The sequence below is a fragment of the Hydra viridissima genome, unplaced genomic scaffold (genome assembly GCF_058129835.1).
Source record: "Hydra viridissima isolate aposymbiotic clone 2 unplaced genomic scaffold, HvirCarnegie_v1 scaffold_1, whole genome shotgun sequence".
Classification (NCBI taxonomy): Eukaryota; Metazoa; Cnidaria; class Hydrozoa; order Anthoathecata; family Hydridae; genus Hydra; species Hydra viridissima.
The window spans coordinates 2,318,531-2,335,053 of NW_028324300.1; the positions used below are offsets into that span (position 1 = coordinate 2,318,531).

General features: G+C 30.8%; 1 protein-coding gene and 1 pseudogene across 1 annotated transcript; one reads left to right on the plus strand and one right to left on the minus strand.

Annotated features, from left to right (window-relative positions):
- Positions 1–1,399: 1,399 nt before the first annotated feature.
- On the plus strand, positions 1,400–5,474 carry LOC149892871 (uncharacterized). The gene is made up of 5 exons (XM_090081758.1): positions 1,400–1,821; positions 1,899–2,298; positions 2,611–3,579; positions 3,951–4,221; positions 5,419–5,474. The coding sequence occupies exons 1-5, from the start codon at positions 1,400–1,402 to the stop codon at positions 5,472–5,474; spliced, it is 2,118 nt and encodes a 705-aa protein (XP_089937884.1).
- Positions 5,475–7,329: 1,855 nt separating this feature from the next.
- On the minus strand, positions 7,330–9,726 carry LOC149892872 (uncharacterized; annotated as a pseudogene).
- Between the last annotated feature and the right edge of the window lie 6,797 nt (positions 9,727–16,523).

The following is a 16,523-nucleotide window of genomic DNA, read 5'->3' on the forward strand; positions in this document are numbered from 1 at the left end:
TTCTTATCTGATTATTTAATCAAAATACGGGCAGTTTAAAGGGTATAAAAAGATGGGCAGACCGGTAAAAGACCCAGAGGGATATAGCCTTTTCTTTTGTTAAAAAAGAGGTTGAAAATTTAAAAAGTTGATGAAAAATATAGTCAAACTACGTACGTATTCGTTGCCTTGAACACCTCTTAAACAAACTTGTACACTTTTGGGTGACTCTCTCCCCCGTACTTTATAAAAACCTTTTTTTATGACCCCCCATCCTTCGCAAAGCGTGCGGGGGGGGGGGTAATGAACATATCTTCGCAGTACATACTTGCTCAGCACCCCTCAAAAAAAAAGCTAGATCCGCCCCTGAAAACTATACCAGAGTGACAAGGGAACAGCTCATTGAAGCTATAAGAAAAACAAAACCTGTCATTGGTCAAAAGTCTGTCAAAGAGCCCCTTATAAAAGATAAAACTGTTAAAGATCGAAAAGATCGAAAGGATGACTATGCCAAAATGACTGTGAAAGAATTAAAAGAGATGGCTAAAGACCGTGATATCAAAGATATCTATAAAATGAAAAAAGCCGATCTTATTGAAGTCATCATTGGGCATGGTCTTCGTAGACGAAGACCATGTCCAATGATGACTTCAATAAGATCGGCTAGACCTTTACCTGCTCCTCGTTCGATTGCTCAAAGTCCGGTTCCTGCACCAAGAGCTGGTCCGAACTCAATTGTTCAAAGACCGGTTATTGCTCCGAAACCAACAACAATTCCACCTGTTATGCAAAAACCACCTTTTGTTCCTAAACCTATCCATTTGCAAAATCCTGTTCTAGCACCTGGATGGTTTTCAAGAATTGCAACGGCTGTCTCTAACGGTTTAAACCAACTAAATGATATCGTTAGTCCCTACGTTCCAACCACTGTGAAAAATGCAGTGAGTAGCGTGAGAAATGGAGTGGAAAAAACAATCAAGTCTATCAAAGACGTTGCATTTGGTACACCTGTTACAACACCGATACAGGATCCTGCTCCGCGTGAAAGGTCTTTTACAATAAAGTTTGATATGACTAAGCATTCAGTAGAGCGTTCTGCGAGACAATTTTCTTACGAGCCTTCTTCTCGATACCAAGACATTGTTCCTTTTTTAAACTTAGTAAGAGAGTCTGCTATTCAAACCATGGAAGGAGAAAGAAACACAAAAGTAAGAATTGTTTTAGCATGCGAAATGATTCGCGTAAGCATCTTAACAGGTGAAGAGACTACTCAGATGGCTAACTTTTCATCCAACTCGGAGATTATATTAGAGGGTACAGATTTAAGAACGTTAATGAGTCAAATGGAAGAAAAAATCTTAGAGCGTAGTAGCAATTACAACAAGATGGGTCCAATTGCGTCTTGTCTAAAATTTTAAGAATGGATATCAGCTTTATCGATTATGAGCCTTTCAAGGGTTCTTCCTACATGGAGCTGCCTACCAAGTTGAAAAACAAAAAGGCAATCACCAACATGGAAAACGATGACGATCAATGCTTCAAGTGGTGTGTCACCAGAGCGCTGAATCTGAAAAATAGAGACAACGAAAGAATTGATGAAGACTTGGTTTTAAAATCTGAAGAGCTCAATTGGGAAGGAATTGAATTTCCTGTAAAGGTAACTCAAATCGAAAAGTTTGAGAAAAATAATACAGATATTAGCGTGAACGTCTTTCACTATGAAAAGAATAAACCTCAACCTATGCAAATATCTAAATTTTTAGATCGAAAGAATTGTGTTGATTTGTTGAATATTTCAAACGAAGACAACAGCCATTATTGTCTCATTAAAAATTTCAGTCGGTTTGCTCGTTCTTCAGCATCAAAACATCAACATAAACAATATTTTTGCAGAAGGTGCATGCACAGCTATGACCAAGAAGAAAAGCTTCAAATCATCAAGAATGCTGCTATGATAACGCGCCTATGAGAATCGATCTTCCTAAAGAAGGAACAACCCTTGAGTTTAAAAACTATCAAAATGGTATGAGAGTTCCGTACTGTGTATATGCTGACTTTGAAAGTTTTATCAAGCCCGTCGATGACAGCACTGAATATAATAATAAAGAGTCATACACCAAAAAATGCCAAAAGCATGTTCCAAGCTCCATCGTCTATTATATCATAGGACCTGATGGCTTTAAAAGTAAACCTGTCACGTACACAGCAGAAAGCGATGATGACGACGTGGCTAAAAAGTTTGTTGCCATGCTTGAAGCTGACTTAATAAAGATTTGTAACGATAGTTATTCACGACAACAAAAATGGGAAAAAAATAAAGTCATGACTGATGAGGATGAAAAGAATTTTGAAGCCGCAACCGAATGCCACATTTGCAAAAAGGATCTTAACGGTGATAAAGTATTAGACCACTGTCATTTGACTAGAAAGTATCGTGGTGCTGCTCATAAGAAATGCAACTTGGATTATAAAATTCCAAAATTTATTCCCGTTGTCTTTCATAACTTGTCTGGCTACGACAGCCATTTGTTCATCAAGAGATTAGGTGGAAAGATCAATTGCATACCCAACAACGAAGAAAAATATATCAGCTTTACAAAAAGCATCAAAGTAAGAGATTCAATTAATAAGAAAGGTAAAACAAAAAAAGTGTGGAGAGAATTAAGGTTTATTGACAGCTACAGGTTCATGGGAAGTCCGTTAAAAGATTTGACTGACAACCTTGTTAAAGATTTGTGTGATGAGTGCTCAAAATTAGATACAAAGACATGCAAAAAGAACTGTCTGGTTAAGAAAGGTAAAAAATGCAAATGCAAAGCCAATTGTGAAGATTGCGCTTGTAGAAGATCTAAAAAAGGAGACATCGTGTGTAAGAATCTAAATTCACTATTCAGCGGAACAAAACGAGATTTACAATTAGGAAAAGGCATTTACCCTTACGAATGGGTTGACTCCATTGAAAAGTTTTCCGAAACGCAATTGCCTTCTATCGAAGCATTCAACTCCAAACTCAATGACGCTAAAGTAGAAGAAGAAGACTATGCGCATGCGCAAAAAGTTTGGAACGAATTTGGATGCAAAACGTTTAAAGATTATCATGAGCTGTACAACAAGTCCGACGTGCTGATTCTAGCAGATGTCTTTGAAAATTTTAGAGACGCTTGCATAGAATATTACAGTCTCGACCCTCTTTGGTATTACACCTCTCCTAGATTAGCTTGGGACGCAATGTTAAAGAAAACTGGAATTAAATTGGATTTGATAACCGATATTAATATGCTCAACATGATCCAAAAAGGAATACGCGGTGGAATCTACATGATCTCAAACCGACTTGGAACTGCCAATAACAAATACATGAGAGACTATAAACCTAATAAACCTTCTAAATTCATTCAGTATTTAGACGCCAACAATTTGTACGGATGGGCTATGAGCAAACCTCTTCCCGTTGGAGGATTCAAATGGATGATTGATGAAAATCTTAAAAATTGGAAATCCATGCCATGCATTCTTGAAGTCGATTTAGATTACCCCGATCACCTTCACGATTTACACAACGATTACCCTTTAGCCCCTGAAAGATTAACCATTGGAAAAGTAAACAAATTCGTTCCCAATTTAAACTATAAAGAAAAATACGTCGTTCATCACGAAAACTTAAAACTCTATGAACGAATGGGTTTGGTCATCACTAAAATTCATCGAGGAATCACCTTTAGAGAGGAACCTTTCATGAAAGAATACATTGACTACAACACCGATAAAAGAAAAGTCCCTAAAAACGACTTTGAAAAAGAATTTTTTAAACTCATGAACAACTCTGTCTTTGGAAAAACCATGGAAAATATTCTAAAGCACGTTGATATTAAACTTGTCACCACAAAAAAAGAAGCCTTAAATTATCTAAAAGTCCTCGTTATGATCCGAACACCATTTTTGATGAAAAATTAATCGCGATTCATATGAAGAAAACACAAGTCTCTTACGACAAACCTGTTTACTTGGGAATGAGCATACTTGACATCAGCAAAACTTTAACGTTTGAGTTCAATTACGACTACATCAAACCTAAATATGGTGACAAGGCTAAGTTGCTAATGACTGACACTGACTCGCTCATTTACGAAATCGAAACGGAAGATTTTTACGAAGACATTGCCGATGACGTAGAAAACAAATTTGACACGAGCGACTTTCCTAAAGATCATCCTGCTATTGAAAACGTTGGGTTCAAAGTAGGTAAAAATAAAAAGATTATCGGCAAGTTCAAGGATGAGACTGGTGGCAAGAAAATCATACAGTTTGTTGGGCTTAGACCTAAGCTCTACTCTTACTACATCCCTGAAAAAGATGAAGAAGAAGATAAAGAACACAAAAAATGTAAAGGGGTTAAAAAGAACGTTGTTAAAAATCACCTCACTCACCAAGATTATTACAACTGCTTGAAGGATAAACAAGAAAAGCTTACAACCATGAACGTCTTCCGATCCCGTCTTCACGAAATTTACACTAAAGAAATTAACAAAGTTGCTCTCAGTGCTAACGATGACAAGAGGATCCTATTGAATGATGGCACTCACAGAACCTTGGCCATTGGACACTACAAAACAAGACCGATGTAACACCTTGAAAAAGAACCTCTCAATCGAAAACATCGAAACACGATCAAAACTATCAACCTTAAGTATAGACACTTAGGATATTTAGGTATAGGAAGCCGACATCTTGGATTTTAAGAAGAAAAAAATAACTACTTCATTAGCCGCCATCTTGGAAAATATATTGGGGGATCCATAAGAATCAGCACGCTTTTTTAAAGAAAAGGTAAAACAACCTATCAACGCTATCATCTCTTAAGTATGGAAAAGGTATCCATGAGCTAGAAACCGACATGAAAAAGGTAAACCAACGCATCAACGCTATCATCTCTTAAGTATGGGAAAGGGTCAATGCGCCAGAACCGCCTTTTCCCTATATATGCAATTCTTAATCATCATAAAATTTTCTAACAGAATCAATCATAAAATAAGGGGAGGGGGGGGGGAGGAGAGAAGAAATTCGAGTTGCGCCTTTAAACGTGCCTTATAAAATTATCAACGGCATTAAGGAATTGACAAATTAGATAAAAGTTAGGCAAAAAGGCTTATAATTATCTTAAAAGTGTAAGATTTTAATGAGTAGTTAGGATTTCATAATGCTAGGATGAAATGCCAATAAGCATTTATAATGGCATCATAATTTATGACAAGTTAGATCATTACATACGACAAGGTTATTTTAAAAAACAGACGTTTTCACAATGATGTTAATCAGTTTTCTGTAATAAATTCATTTACAAACATATTTTCACAAAATAACCTTCTAAATTAATTTCGTCAATAGTAAGCCTAAGTAACTACTTTTGCTTGGTAAAAACTCATTTTTATATTTGCAAAGCTTCGAGAAAGTTATGTGGTTATGGTAATGTTTTGTACGCATCTTCAAAAGGATAAAGGGGGTTTGTTTGTTTTTTTTTTTTTTTTTTCAAGATTGGTCTGAACCAGGCTTTAAAAATTGACTTGAAATTTCAAAAATTCTCCTTTTTCAAGTATGACTTCAGTTCAAGTTTTCTTCTTACATTCTGTTCAAGTCAGACTTCAGATTTGAATTCTGACTTGAACTTTCAAGTCTGCTTCTTGCACTCGGAAAATATTTTTGATATTTCAATTGATATTTCAAGTCTGGGGTTAATCCTATAAAGTTAAAAAATGCGTAATTTACGCAAAAAAAAAAGGATTTTTCTTACGCAAAGTCAATTTTTGTAAGCAAAATTCCTGCTTTTTTTCGTAAAAAACGTATTATAAGCTTTATAGGATTGGCCGCTGGTTTGAAGTAAAACTTGAAAAGCAGTAAATTTTTGCCAGTTTTAAAGTCTGCCTTACGTTGAAGTTCACTTTTTGCATGAGTTCGAGTCGCACTTTAGGTTCCAATCCTATAAAGCTGAAAATGTGTAACTTACGCAAAAAAACAGGACTTTTCTTACGCAAAAAAATTTTCCTAAACTGCAATCTTAAGGTGAGCTTCCACTCATCCGTTTTTGCTACGTGAAAGGGAAAGGGATGGGGAAAATAATTCACTTGAGCATGCGCAGTGATTAATTTTCAAAATTAAATTACTAACTGCGCATGCTCATGTGATTGATTTTCCCTTCCCTTTCCCTTTCCCGTAGCAAAAACGGATGAGTGGAAACTCACCTTTATAATTAAAGTTACGCAGAGTTTTTGAGTAAATTACGCAAAAATTCTCACGCTAAAAAATCTACTGCAATTTCTAACTTTAGTTTATTTACGCAAAATTTTAACCAAAAACTGATTATTCAAAGTAGTTCAAGGTTTGTAAATTATTTTTCAAGCCACAGATGTTTATTTTTGTAAACAAAGAGATTTGTTCTCGAAAAATGTAATTACATAAAATGTTTAAAAATTTCAGTGAATATTAAGTGTTTTAGTAATCTCTTGGACATTTTTCTTTATGTAATTCATTGGATGAGAAGCATTGTTTAAGTTTATGTAAAATATTTAAAAATCCATCAACTTGAAGATGAAACTTTTATCGAAAGGGCAATTTTACACAAGAGCAAACTCACAATTGATTGCAATATAAGGCATGAATGACCTAACCATAGGCGTCCATCACTCAACAAAACAAGGAGTTGAAAGCCGTAGTATGTACAAAAATGATTTTATTACAAAACAGTTGAGCATTAAACACCTTGTTTTGTAGAGTAACGAACTCCTATTCACAACTGATTATGTGATTTTTATCTTTGTGTAAACTTATATAAAAGGAGCAAATGAGCCGAAGAAAAGTATTATGATATTTTCAACATTAGTGGGAAAGAGGTTAACCATTAATTAAATAACTTGTTATTTAATCAATGGTTAAGGGGACGTCCATAAATTACGTACGCAGTAAAACTAGAGCTTTTGGACACCCCCTCCCCCTTGTACGCACTTGTAGGCTTTTAACCACCCCCTCCCCCTCTGCGTACGTACGTGTTATTTATTAAAAAAGTATGACCTCCCCACCCACCCACCCAAAAAAAAAAAGATTTCAAAACATTAAATACAAAAAAGATCAACATTTTTAGTTAGAGATTTTTCTGTACTTAACTAAAAAATGGGCAGTTATTAACGAAAGGAAAGAAAAATGATTTAGAAAGGATTCGTGTTGCGAGTATTTTAAATTTAGCTATTTATATTTCCACAAATGGTGACTTAAATAAATTGAAAATGTTATGGAAAACAGGCATGAACTCTGCTTCTAATCTTTCATTAGTAATCTTCTTACTGATTTCTTCACTTTCAATTAAATCACTCTCCATATCAATCTTTATCTTTTTTTTTTTTGTGTGCTTTCTTGTGCCGTTTCATTGCTGCCTTGCTCGGCCAGTATTTATTGCATTTGTCGCAAATTCCGTTTAAAAGCTTTTTTTCCAATGAAGGACAATACAGATCAAATGGTATAATTTTGTACTTTAAGCCTTCTGTAGGTATGTCTTGTAGCAAAAGCCTATGCGTCAGAGGTGCAAAGTTTGAATGGTTTGATACGTTTTTAAAATATCGAGATGGTTCCATCGCTTTGTAACCATTCTCGCAGTACTCGTAGATGGCCGGAAATGGAATGAAACGTTGGGGGATGGTATTCAGCAATATGTTTCAAACGATGAACAACATAACTTGTCCTGGCATTTCACAATTTGCAGACAATATCGCGATTGCTGGCAATGTTTCTCTACCCAAACAGGATCAGGATTCGGCGGTTTATATGCTTTTCCAACTGGTACTGCCCGGCAATTAACATGGTAACCGTCGATGACGATTTTTTCCCAAACTTGGGATAAAACGTCAGCCGCTTTTTGAAATTTTTCTACCTCCAGTTCTTGGTTGATTGTCTTCCCAGAAGAATCAAGGTGATTGCCAAAATAATCATGGGGAAGAACTATTCTAGCCAAATCACGAGAAAGAGGTGCCATTCTTCTTTCAATGGGGTTGAAGGCTGAAAGCCCAGCTGCATTCACACCATGAAGCAAGACATCTAAATCCAGCAAGCGGAAGAGATCAACAGCAGTTGCTAACGTTTTAGGGAAGCGTGGTGCCTCATCTTGAGCTCCATCAGTCTCCATTAACATAATTGGTTTACCTCTAACCAACTTGGTTTCAAAAAGCTCCCTAACATCAAAAGCATGTGTAAAAGCATTCGATGTATCGTGTTTCCCACTTCTTATGCGTATGAAAGTGTTTCCACTGTAAGATACATTTCCATTATTGTTAACTTCGCATATGCCATACACCGATGGAATTAACTTGTGCTGTGGGCCAACGACAAAGTCATGATCCATAAGTTTGATCTTGTATTCCATATGCATCAGCAACGGCGCTTGAAGGCTTGCAGCAGTAAGACCCAACGGTGCCCTGGCTTTATCATCATTGGACATGAAAAGCACAGCTTTTGGTCCAAACAATTGGCAAACTTCAAACATGTCATCAATAAAAGATTTGGCAAACATTCTATCATCATTTCTTTTTCGCAGTGAATTTTCTGGACGTAGTAGCTTCACAGGAACTGTGTTTACATGCTTTTTTCCTTCAGAAGTGTTTTCACGTCGTGGTAAAAGACGAAGGTACAAACCACTTCTACTCAAGTTGAAGCCTATTTTTGTCAGCTCTTTCTGAAGATCATCCAAAGTGGAGACACTGCGAAGACATTCTGTTCTTCGACGCTCGTCTGCTGCTGATGAACTTTGCACAACTTTTATGATTGTTGATAAAAGTTCTGGTTGATCAATTTCGAGCCGTGGTCGTCCAGGATGGTTTTGCATAAACTGTTTCAAAGCACTTGATACTTCAGGGTTGTTTTGACAAACTGTTTCGATGCCCTCTTTAAGTTTTTGTCTCCGTTTTCTTTGTCGTGCCGATTCACGAATCAATCTGAAAACAAAATATTACACAAATCTTTGATTCCGTTATAAAACCTTCTATACTTAAGGTTACCTGGATTCTGCGAACTTTGTAAATCCTCAATTAGAAATTCTTATTGACAATTTGAAAAACAAAATTTTGAAAGTTGCTGCCTGCTTAAAAGTTTGGCTTTTATGGCCAAGACGTCTTTCTATACTTCTAAGCTCTATTCGATATATCGCTTAACATTTACCTGTCCAAGTTTGTTTTTTCTCTTCTTATGCTTTCTTTCACATTGTCTAATTGTTTCCTTGTTACGGTAGACAAACCAGAATCGCGTAAGATTATCAAGGATGAAAGCTGTTATTCAAGATCTGAGATTTTCTTCTGACTTTTAACTTGCGCCGGATTTGCTCTTTCCTTCTCGTTTGATGTTAAATCTAAATTAGGAAATACCCAAAAATAAACTATTATAAATTCTTGACAGTTATAGAGATTGGATGTAGAGAAATTGGTCAAGTTGTCCAATTATAATGAATAAAACTATGCGATTGCAATATAGTCGTACAAGGTAGTTTAATTACCAATTCGGTTGAATTCAATATATAGAAAATCACGAGAGAAAAAGTTTGTAAATTATCACAAAAAATGTCTTACTAAGTTCAATCCTTTCAGGTTCTGCCGTAGTTGTGTTCGGAAAACTTTGTATTTTATTTGTCGAAGACGGGACTGGATGGATATCTTTTTTCTTTTTGCTAGGCGATGATAAAGCATTTCCCCAGAATGACATGATTGATCCTTTTGACTTTTTTGCTTTCACTTTTAATTCGTTTACTTTTTTTTCATACAAAGACTGATCATATTTTACTATTTTTCACAATTCCTGTGCGTGCTGATACTGCTTTTGTTTTTCAAGTGATGAATATGCTTTCTTATATAACTCAAGGAGTTGAAGATACTTTTTCTCGTTCCCAACGAATTCGTTCGACATCTTGGAAATAAGCAGTTTTTTTTTTGTTGAAACGTTTTCAGTTATTCGATTAGAAAGATAAAAGTTTTTGTTTATTTGGAAATAAACGATTTAATCATAAGATTCAGTGTCGTTAAAGCGAAGAACGTAAAAAAAATAACCTGACCCAAATTAATTGCAGTCACATTTCGCAATGAAAGGTGTTGGTTTCTATTAGCATTAAAATTGTTGTTTTTAAAAATAATTGTTTTTTATAATAAGAAAAAATACATTTAAACTTTAATAATAATTTGAACTAGTACATTGTTAATAAAAAGTTAATAATAAAATATTAATTCAAAATAATAAAAAATTAAATTGTTGTAACGTTTTAATTGAAAAGATAAAAACCAAGTTGCGTATATAAAAAAAAAGATTTTTTACATTCGAAAAGTTCATTGCTTTTTGTACAGATCAAGTTTTAAAAACTTCTCCTGAGAAAGATAGTCAAACCGCGTACGTACTCGCTGTCTTGAAACCCCCCCCCTCTCCCCTTGTACGCATTTGTACGTTTTTTGGTAACCCTCCTCCCCCATACCTGCGTACGTACTTTATGGATGCCCCCTAACTTCTAAAACAATTATTTTTCATTTTAATAAACAAAGTTTAGTTTTAATCAATAAAAATTGAACATAATATCACTGAGTACACGCAATTTTCCACCTCTAAATTTAGGAAATGCAGGCCCTGTTTTTGGCACACAAGGTGAGCACGGAGTATAATATATACATAATATAAATATAAAACCTTTATTTTCGTACGCAAAGATAAGAAAAATACTTTTGTCGTGAATAAAGTCTTCAGGATGTAATTAGCGTGTACGAAGGTGTTAATGTTTATAGGTGCTAACGTATGTAGGTGTTAATGTATGTAATTGTTATTGAATTAAATGTGTGAAAATGACGCGATTGTAAAAATGTATAAAAAGAGAGTGCATTTTGTAAAATGGATTGATTCGCAGTCAGATGTAAAAAATATTATCAAGTTCAAAAAGTGACTCTTTAGTGTCTCAGGGAAAAGTCTAAATAATTCCCCACACTTTTCTCCAAGTTATATTCCTTGTTTATAGGCACCGGCGATTCGGTTCGTAAATCCGCAAAAGGTCAATCCAATTTATTTTGCGGATTAACAGAGTGCCATCGTTAAATATTTTACAAACCATAATCCGAGAAATAATTTTCGAAATACTAGCGAATTTTTTTTTTTTTGCGGATTCTCTTTGCTGCTCGGATTATCAATCCGAAAAGTTTTTACGAACTACTAGCACATTTTTTTTGCGGATTCTTTTTGATGTTCAGATTATTAATCCAAAAAATTTTTACGAATCAATTTAACTTTAATTTGCTTAGCTAAATATACGAATCGCGTTCCGTTCACGACACCATTAAATGGTGCGGTCCAAAAATATAACATTTTTATAATGTACGCGTCATATAAATAGTAAATTTTTTCTTTTCAATCAGTCCTATTTAGAAATCTTAACTTACAACAATTCTTTCAACAAATCAATAAGTCTACTATTCTTCACTTACATTTATTACGGTGCGCCATTATTATATTATTTTGATTTAAAAGTTAAGAATTTTTCGAACTATATTTTTGCGGATTTTTGATTTTTTTTTTTGGATCAATTACCTTTGCGATTTAATTCGCTTTGCGGATTGCTTTAATTAGTGGATTGATCTGATAAAATTTATATTGTTATATTTCTCCTACTTAAATATAAATAGAAACAAAAATAGAAATAGAGATAAAAACTAGTCTGAAAAATTGTTACATTCATTTCATTAATTAAGGCAAATAGTTCTTTTATTGAAAACTTTGTGCATGCCTCGAAAATATTATTTTTTGTTAAGACAAATATTAAGGAAAAATTCAAATAATCCGATCTATTCCATTTTTATGTTATTTCATTTTTTTTTTCTTTTCAGATGCCTAAGCAGTCTAATATTTGAGAATTCTTCAACAAGGTGGAGGCAAAAAAGGCAAAATGTAAGGCCTGTGTCAATCCAAAAACCGAGGTGTCATCAGAGCTTGCTCACTAATTCAATGCTGAAAATTTAGATTTAGTCGCATGGCTCGCTGAAATCTGCGGCCTCTTTGATGTTAAACAAAAAGTTGCACGTCCATCTCTTATATGCCCGTGGATAAAGTTAATACTAAAAGCGTGAAGTAATTAATAACCCTTGCTTAATTTTTTGTTGTAACATAGTAACATGCTTATAATTACCTTTTTGTATAACTAGTCTAGTTAAATATTTCTAAAATAAAGTCCCGAAAGAATGTTTATATATGAAGATATCATGCTTGTTATACGTTAAAAAGTCATCGATATTCGTAGAAACTTGTTTAACAATATGTATTTTTCAAATGAAAAGAGTGCGAGCTCTGCATCAAGCTAAAAGGCAAGCTCTCTTGCTAAGTTTTTTTTTTTGGAGGGACCCCTCAGCATTTTCTTTACGAATTTTAAAATTAAAAAGGTTTAAAAAAATAATAATAATAAATGCAACAACAAATAAACGCGCAAAATCAATTTTTTTAAATATTATAAAAAGGCTGATTCCTTGAAACTCCTACCTATTATGTTGGGATAAGTCTGGTAACTCGTCTTAGATTCAATTTGTTATTTTTTAATGTGATAAGTGTTAAACTTGTAACATACTTTCCGATTTGGGGTTAGGTTTCCATGGAAAGAGTATATTAGGCTGGGGAAAATCAAAATTTTGAAAGTTGGCTTTTCATTCAATTGCTTTTCAGTATTGTAAGTTTTATCATTAAAATTTTGTTTTATCTTTTAACTTTTACTAACTGACTTGATAAAACAAAGTTTATTCCAAGTATTATTCTATTTCGTGTAGTTAGCCAACTGCATTTGATAAAATAATATTTGAAATAAAAACAACCTTGCCTAAAAGATAGATTAATTGTGGGTTAGTCGATAAGAGTTTTCAATACAAGGTTTTTAAATAAGTAAATTACCATGTGCTCTGGTAATGCTCATTAAAACTATTTGTTACATTTCGTCCAGGTGATGATAATAATCATTTAATTTTAAGTACAGAATCATAAAATTATCATTTAATAAATATTCAATTTCTTCATACATTATTTATAATGAATGAAGATATAAAATTTACATTTTCTTCCCAGAAATGTTTTTGTTTTATTTGAAAATAATGTTGTTAAGTTTTGATAACCAAAGATGCAAATGTCTGAAATATAAGATAACTACTTGTTTTGCTTCTTCAAAAAGTTAAGTTTACGTATTTTAAACATACTATTTTGTTATAATGTGTTGGATTGAAAGATATTTTTTAACAATATTTTAATAAATGCTAAAACATAGAATTCTATACCATTTATCATATTTGTGTAATAGAGTAAATTAAAAGTTATTACCATTAGAAAATTGTGATTTAAAAGTTAATAATTTCTAGCCCATGCCAATATTTGTTTTAAAATTTACATTTTTAGATAGATAAAGTAACTTTGTAGTGTAATTCTAGCCTAATTCTCAAATTCACAGCCTATGTCAATAATGTTTTTATAGTTTAAAGACATCCTGATCAGTGCAGTTCAAGCCAAATTCTGAAAATTCTAGCATATGTCATAATTAAAATTGACATTCCTAAGGGATTTACTTTTTCAAATTTCTTGGCTATGTCAATATTTGTTTTAGATTTGACTATCTCTGCTGAATGAGTAACTCATTCTGACCTAATTCTAATATATATTTTAAATTTCTGGTAACTTACAAGTTTTTTTATTAATAGCCAGACCAGCCTATAGCTGGCTAATATAAGGCCTGTTATGTTACAATATGCTTTATAATGAATCTACAATATAGCCTAGGCCTATACCGTTAGCAACTTTTTAAATATTTTAATCACATCGAATAAACAAAGCTTAGATTTTATAAAGAAAATAAGACCTTTCTATTATTATCATATCGCCAAGGCTTGACCTTTCCTGACCTTTTTACCGAATAAGCTTGGGGGAAATATTCTGTTCTAAAAAATTTATTTACATTTACAGTGTATTTTATCTTATTTATTTATATGGTTGCAGTATTATATTTCTTAATTAAGAACAATTGATATTCTGGCCTTAAGTATCAATAAGATAACTTAAAGCTACCATTTTAAAGACAAACTATTAAGTTTAAAGAAAGTATTTTTAATAATAACTAATCTATAAAATGTTGCTACTTTTATTCAAAATTATGATCAACCAGCATCATAATTCAGTTTGAAGATTTTTTAGCTACACTAGGGAGTACTAGATGATACAGTACATGTATTTTTCAAACCTTTACAGGCCATTTACATATTTGCTTTTAACTATGTTAACAAATTTTATTTTATTACTATGTAAACAAAAATTCAAGTCAAGTGAATTTTAGCTTAAAAACCAAGATTTTTATCAATTCTGTCAAAAAAGTTGATCAGAACCTGGGTTATCACAAAGAGACTGAAAAGCACAAAAACCCTGTCAGTTGTGAAAACACATCAAGTAACCTGATTGATTTTTTTGGTATAAGTAGCACATAATTAAAAGACCAGGTAGCTGCTGATTGGAATTTAACACTGTAATAATGGAATTATAATAATGATAATTCTATTAATAATAATGATAATAATAATAATAATAATAATAATAATAATAATAATAATAATAATAATAATAATAATAATAATAATAATAATATTAATAATAATAATAATAATATTAATAATAATAACAATTATAATAACACTAATAATAATAATAATATAATAATAATAATAATAATAATAATAATAATAGTAATAATATTAAAAATAAGAATAACAATAATAATAACAATTAAGATAATAGTAATAATTTTAATAATTACAGTATTCATAATATGAATAATAGTTATAAAAACTATAATATTTATAAAATTTTAATTATTTATAATAATTTAGTAATTCTAATATCTAAATAACTGCCATATTTATAATATCTATAAAAGTTATAATAATTTAATATTTATAATAATTTAATAGTTAAAGTAATTATAAAATTGAATACAATAATAATAACAATAATAATAACAATAATAATAACAATAATAATAACAATAATAATAACAATAATAATAACAATAATAATAACAATAATAATAACAATAATAATAACAATAATAATAACAATAATAATAACAATAATAATAACAATAATAATAACAATAATAATAACAATAATAATAACAATAATAATAACAATAATAATAACAATAATAATAACAATAATAATAACAATAATAATAACAATAATAATAACAATAATAATAACAATAATAATAACAATAATAATAACAATAATAATAACAATAATAATAACAATAATAATAACAATAATAATAACAATAATAATAACAATAATAATAACAATAATAATAACAATAATAATAACAATAATAATAACAATAATAATAACAATAATAATAACAATAATAATAACAATAATAATAACAATAATAATAACAATAATAATAACAATAATAATAACAATAATAATAACAATAATAATAACAATAATAATAACAATAATAATAACAATAATAATAACAATAATAATAACAATAATAATAACAATAATAATAACAATAATAATAACAATAATAATAACAATAATAATAACAATAATTGTAATAATAATTGTAATAATAGTATAAAAGTAATTATACAAATAATAATGATAATAATACATATAATGATAATAATAATGATAATAATAATGATACTGTTAACAATGGTAATAATAATGATAATGATAATAATAATGATAATGATAATAATAATGATAATAATAATGATAATAATAATGATAATAAAAATGATAATAATAATGATAATAATAATGATAATAATAATGATAATAATAATGATAATAACAATGATAATAAAAATGATAATAATAATGATAATAGTAACGATAGTGATAATGTTAATAATAATGATAATAATAATTATAATAATAATAATTATAATCATAATAGTAATAATAATATAAGCAATAGTAATAGTAATAATAATAGTAATAATGATAGTAATAATAGTAATCATAATCATAATCATACTAATCATAATCATAATAATAATAACTATAATAGTTGAAATAAAAGTCGTAATAATAATAATTATAATAATTGTAATAATTTTTTCGATTTATTCTGTAGCTGGGTATTAATATGCCTCACGTGAAGGAGTTTTTTTGCAAATTTTTTGATGAGACAAAGAAATGTAAGTTTGCTTCGCTTTTTTTTAGCCAGATTTAAAAACATGTTTGTATGGTATGTATACATATGTTTCTGACTTTTTTTTAGCTCGGCCTTATCAAGACTACTGATGAAGATTTGTAAAACCATTGTTTAAATTTACGTAACTTTAAATGTTTTTGTCATTGTTACTTTATAGAATTAAGCAGTAAGATTTGTGTAACTCATGAAATTGAAGTTCATAGCTTCAGAGAGAGTAATGATTAATTTAAAATTAGCTCTGATATTTTGTTGTTTAGTATTATTCCTAATGTCACTTTCATATCTTTGGTTTTATTTCTTTATGATT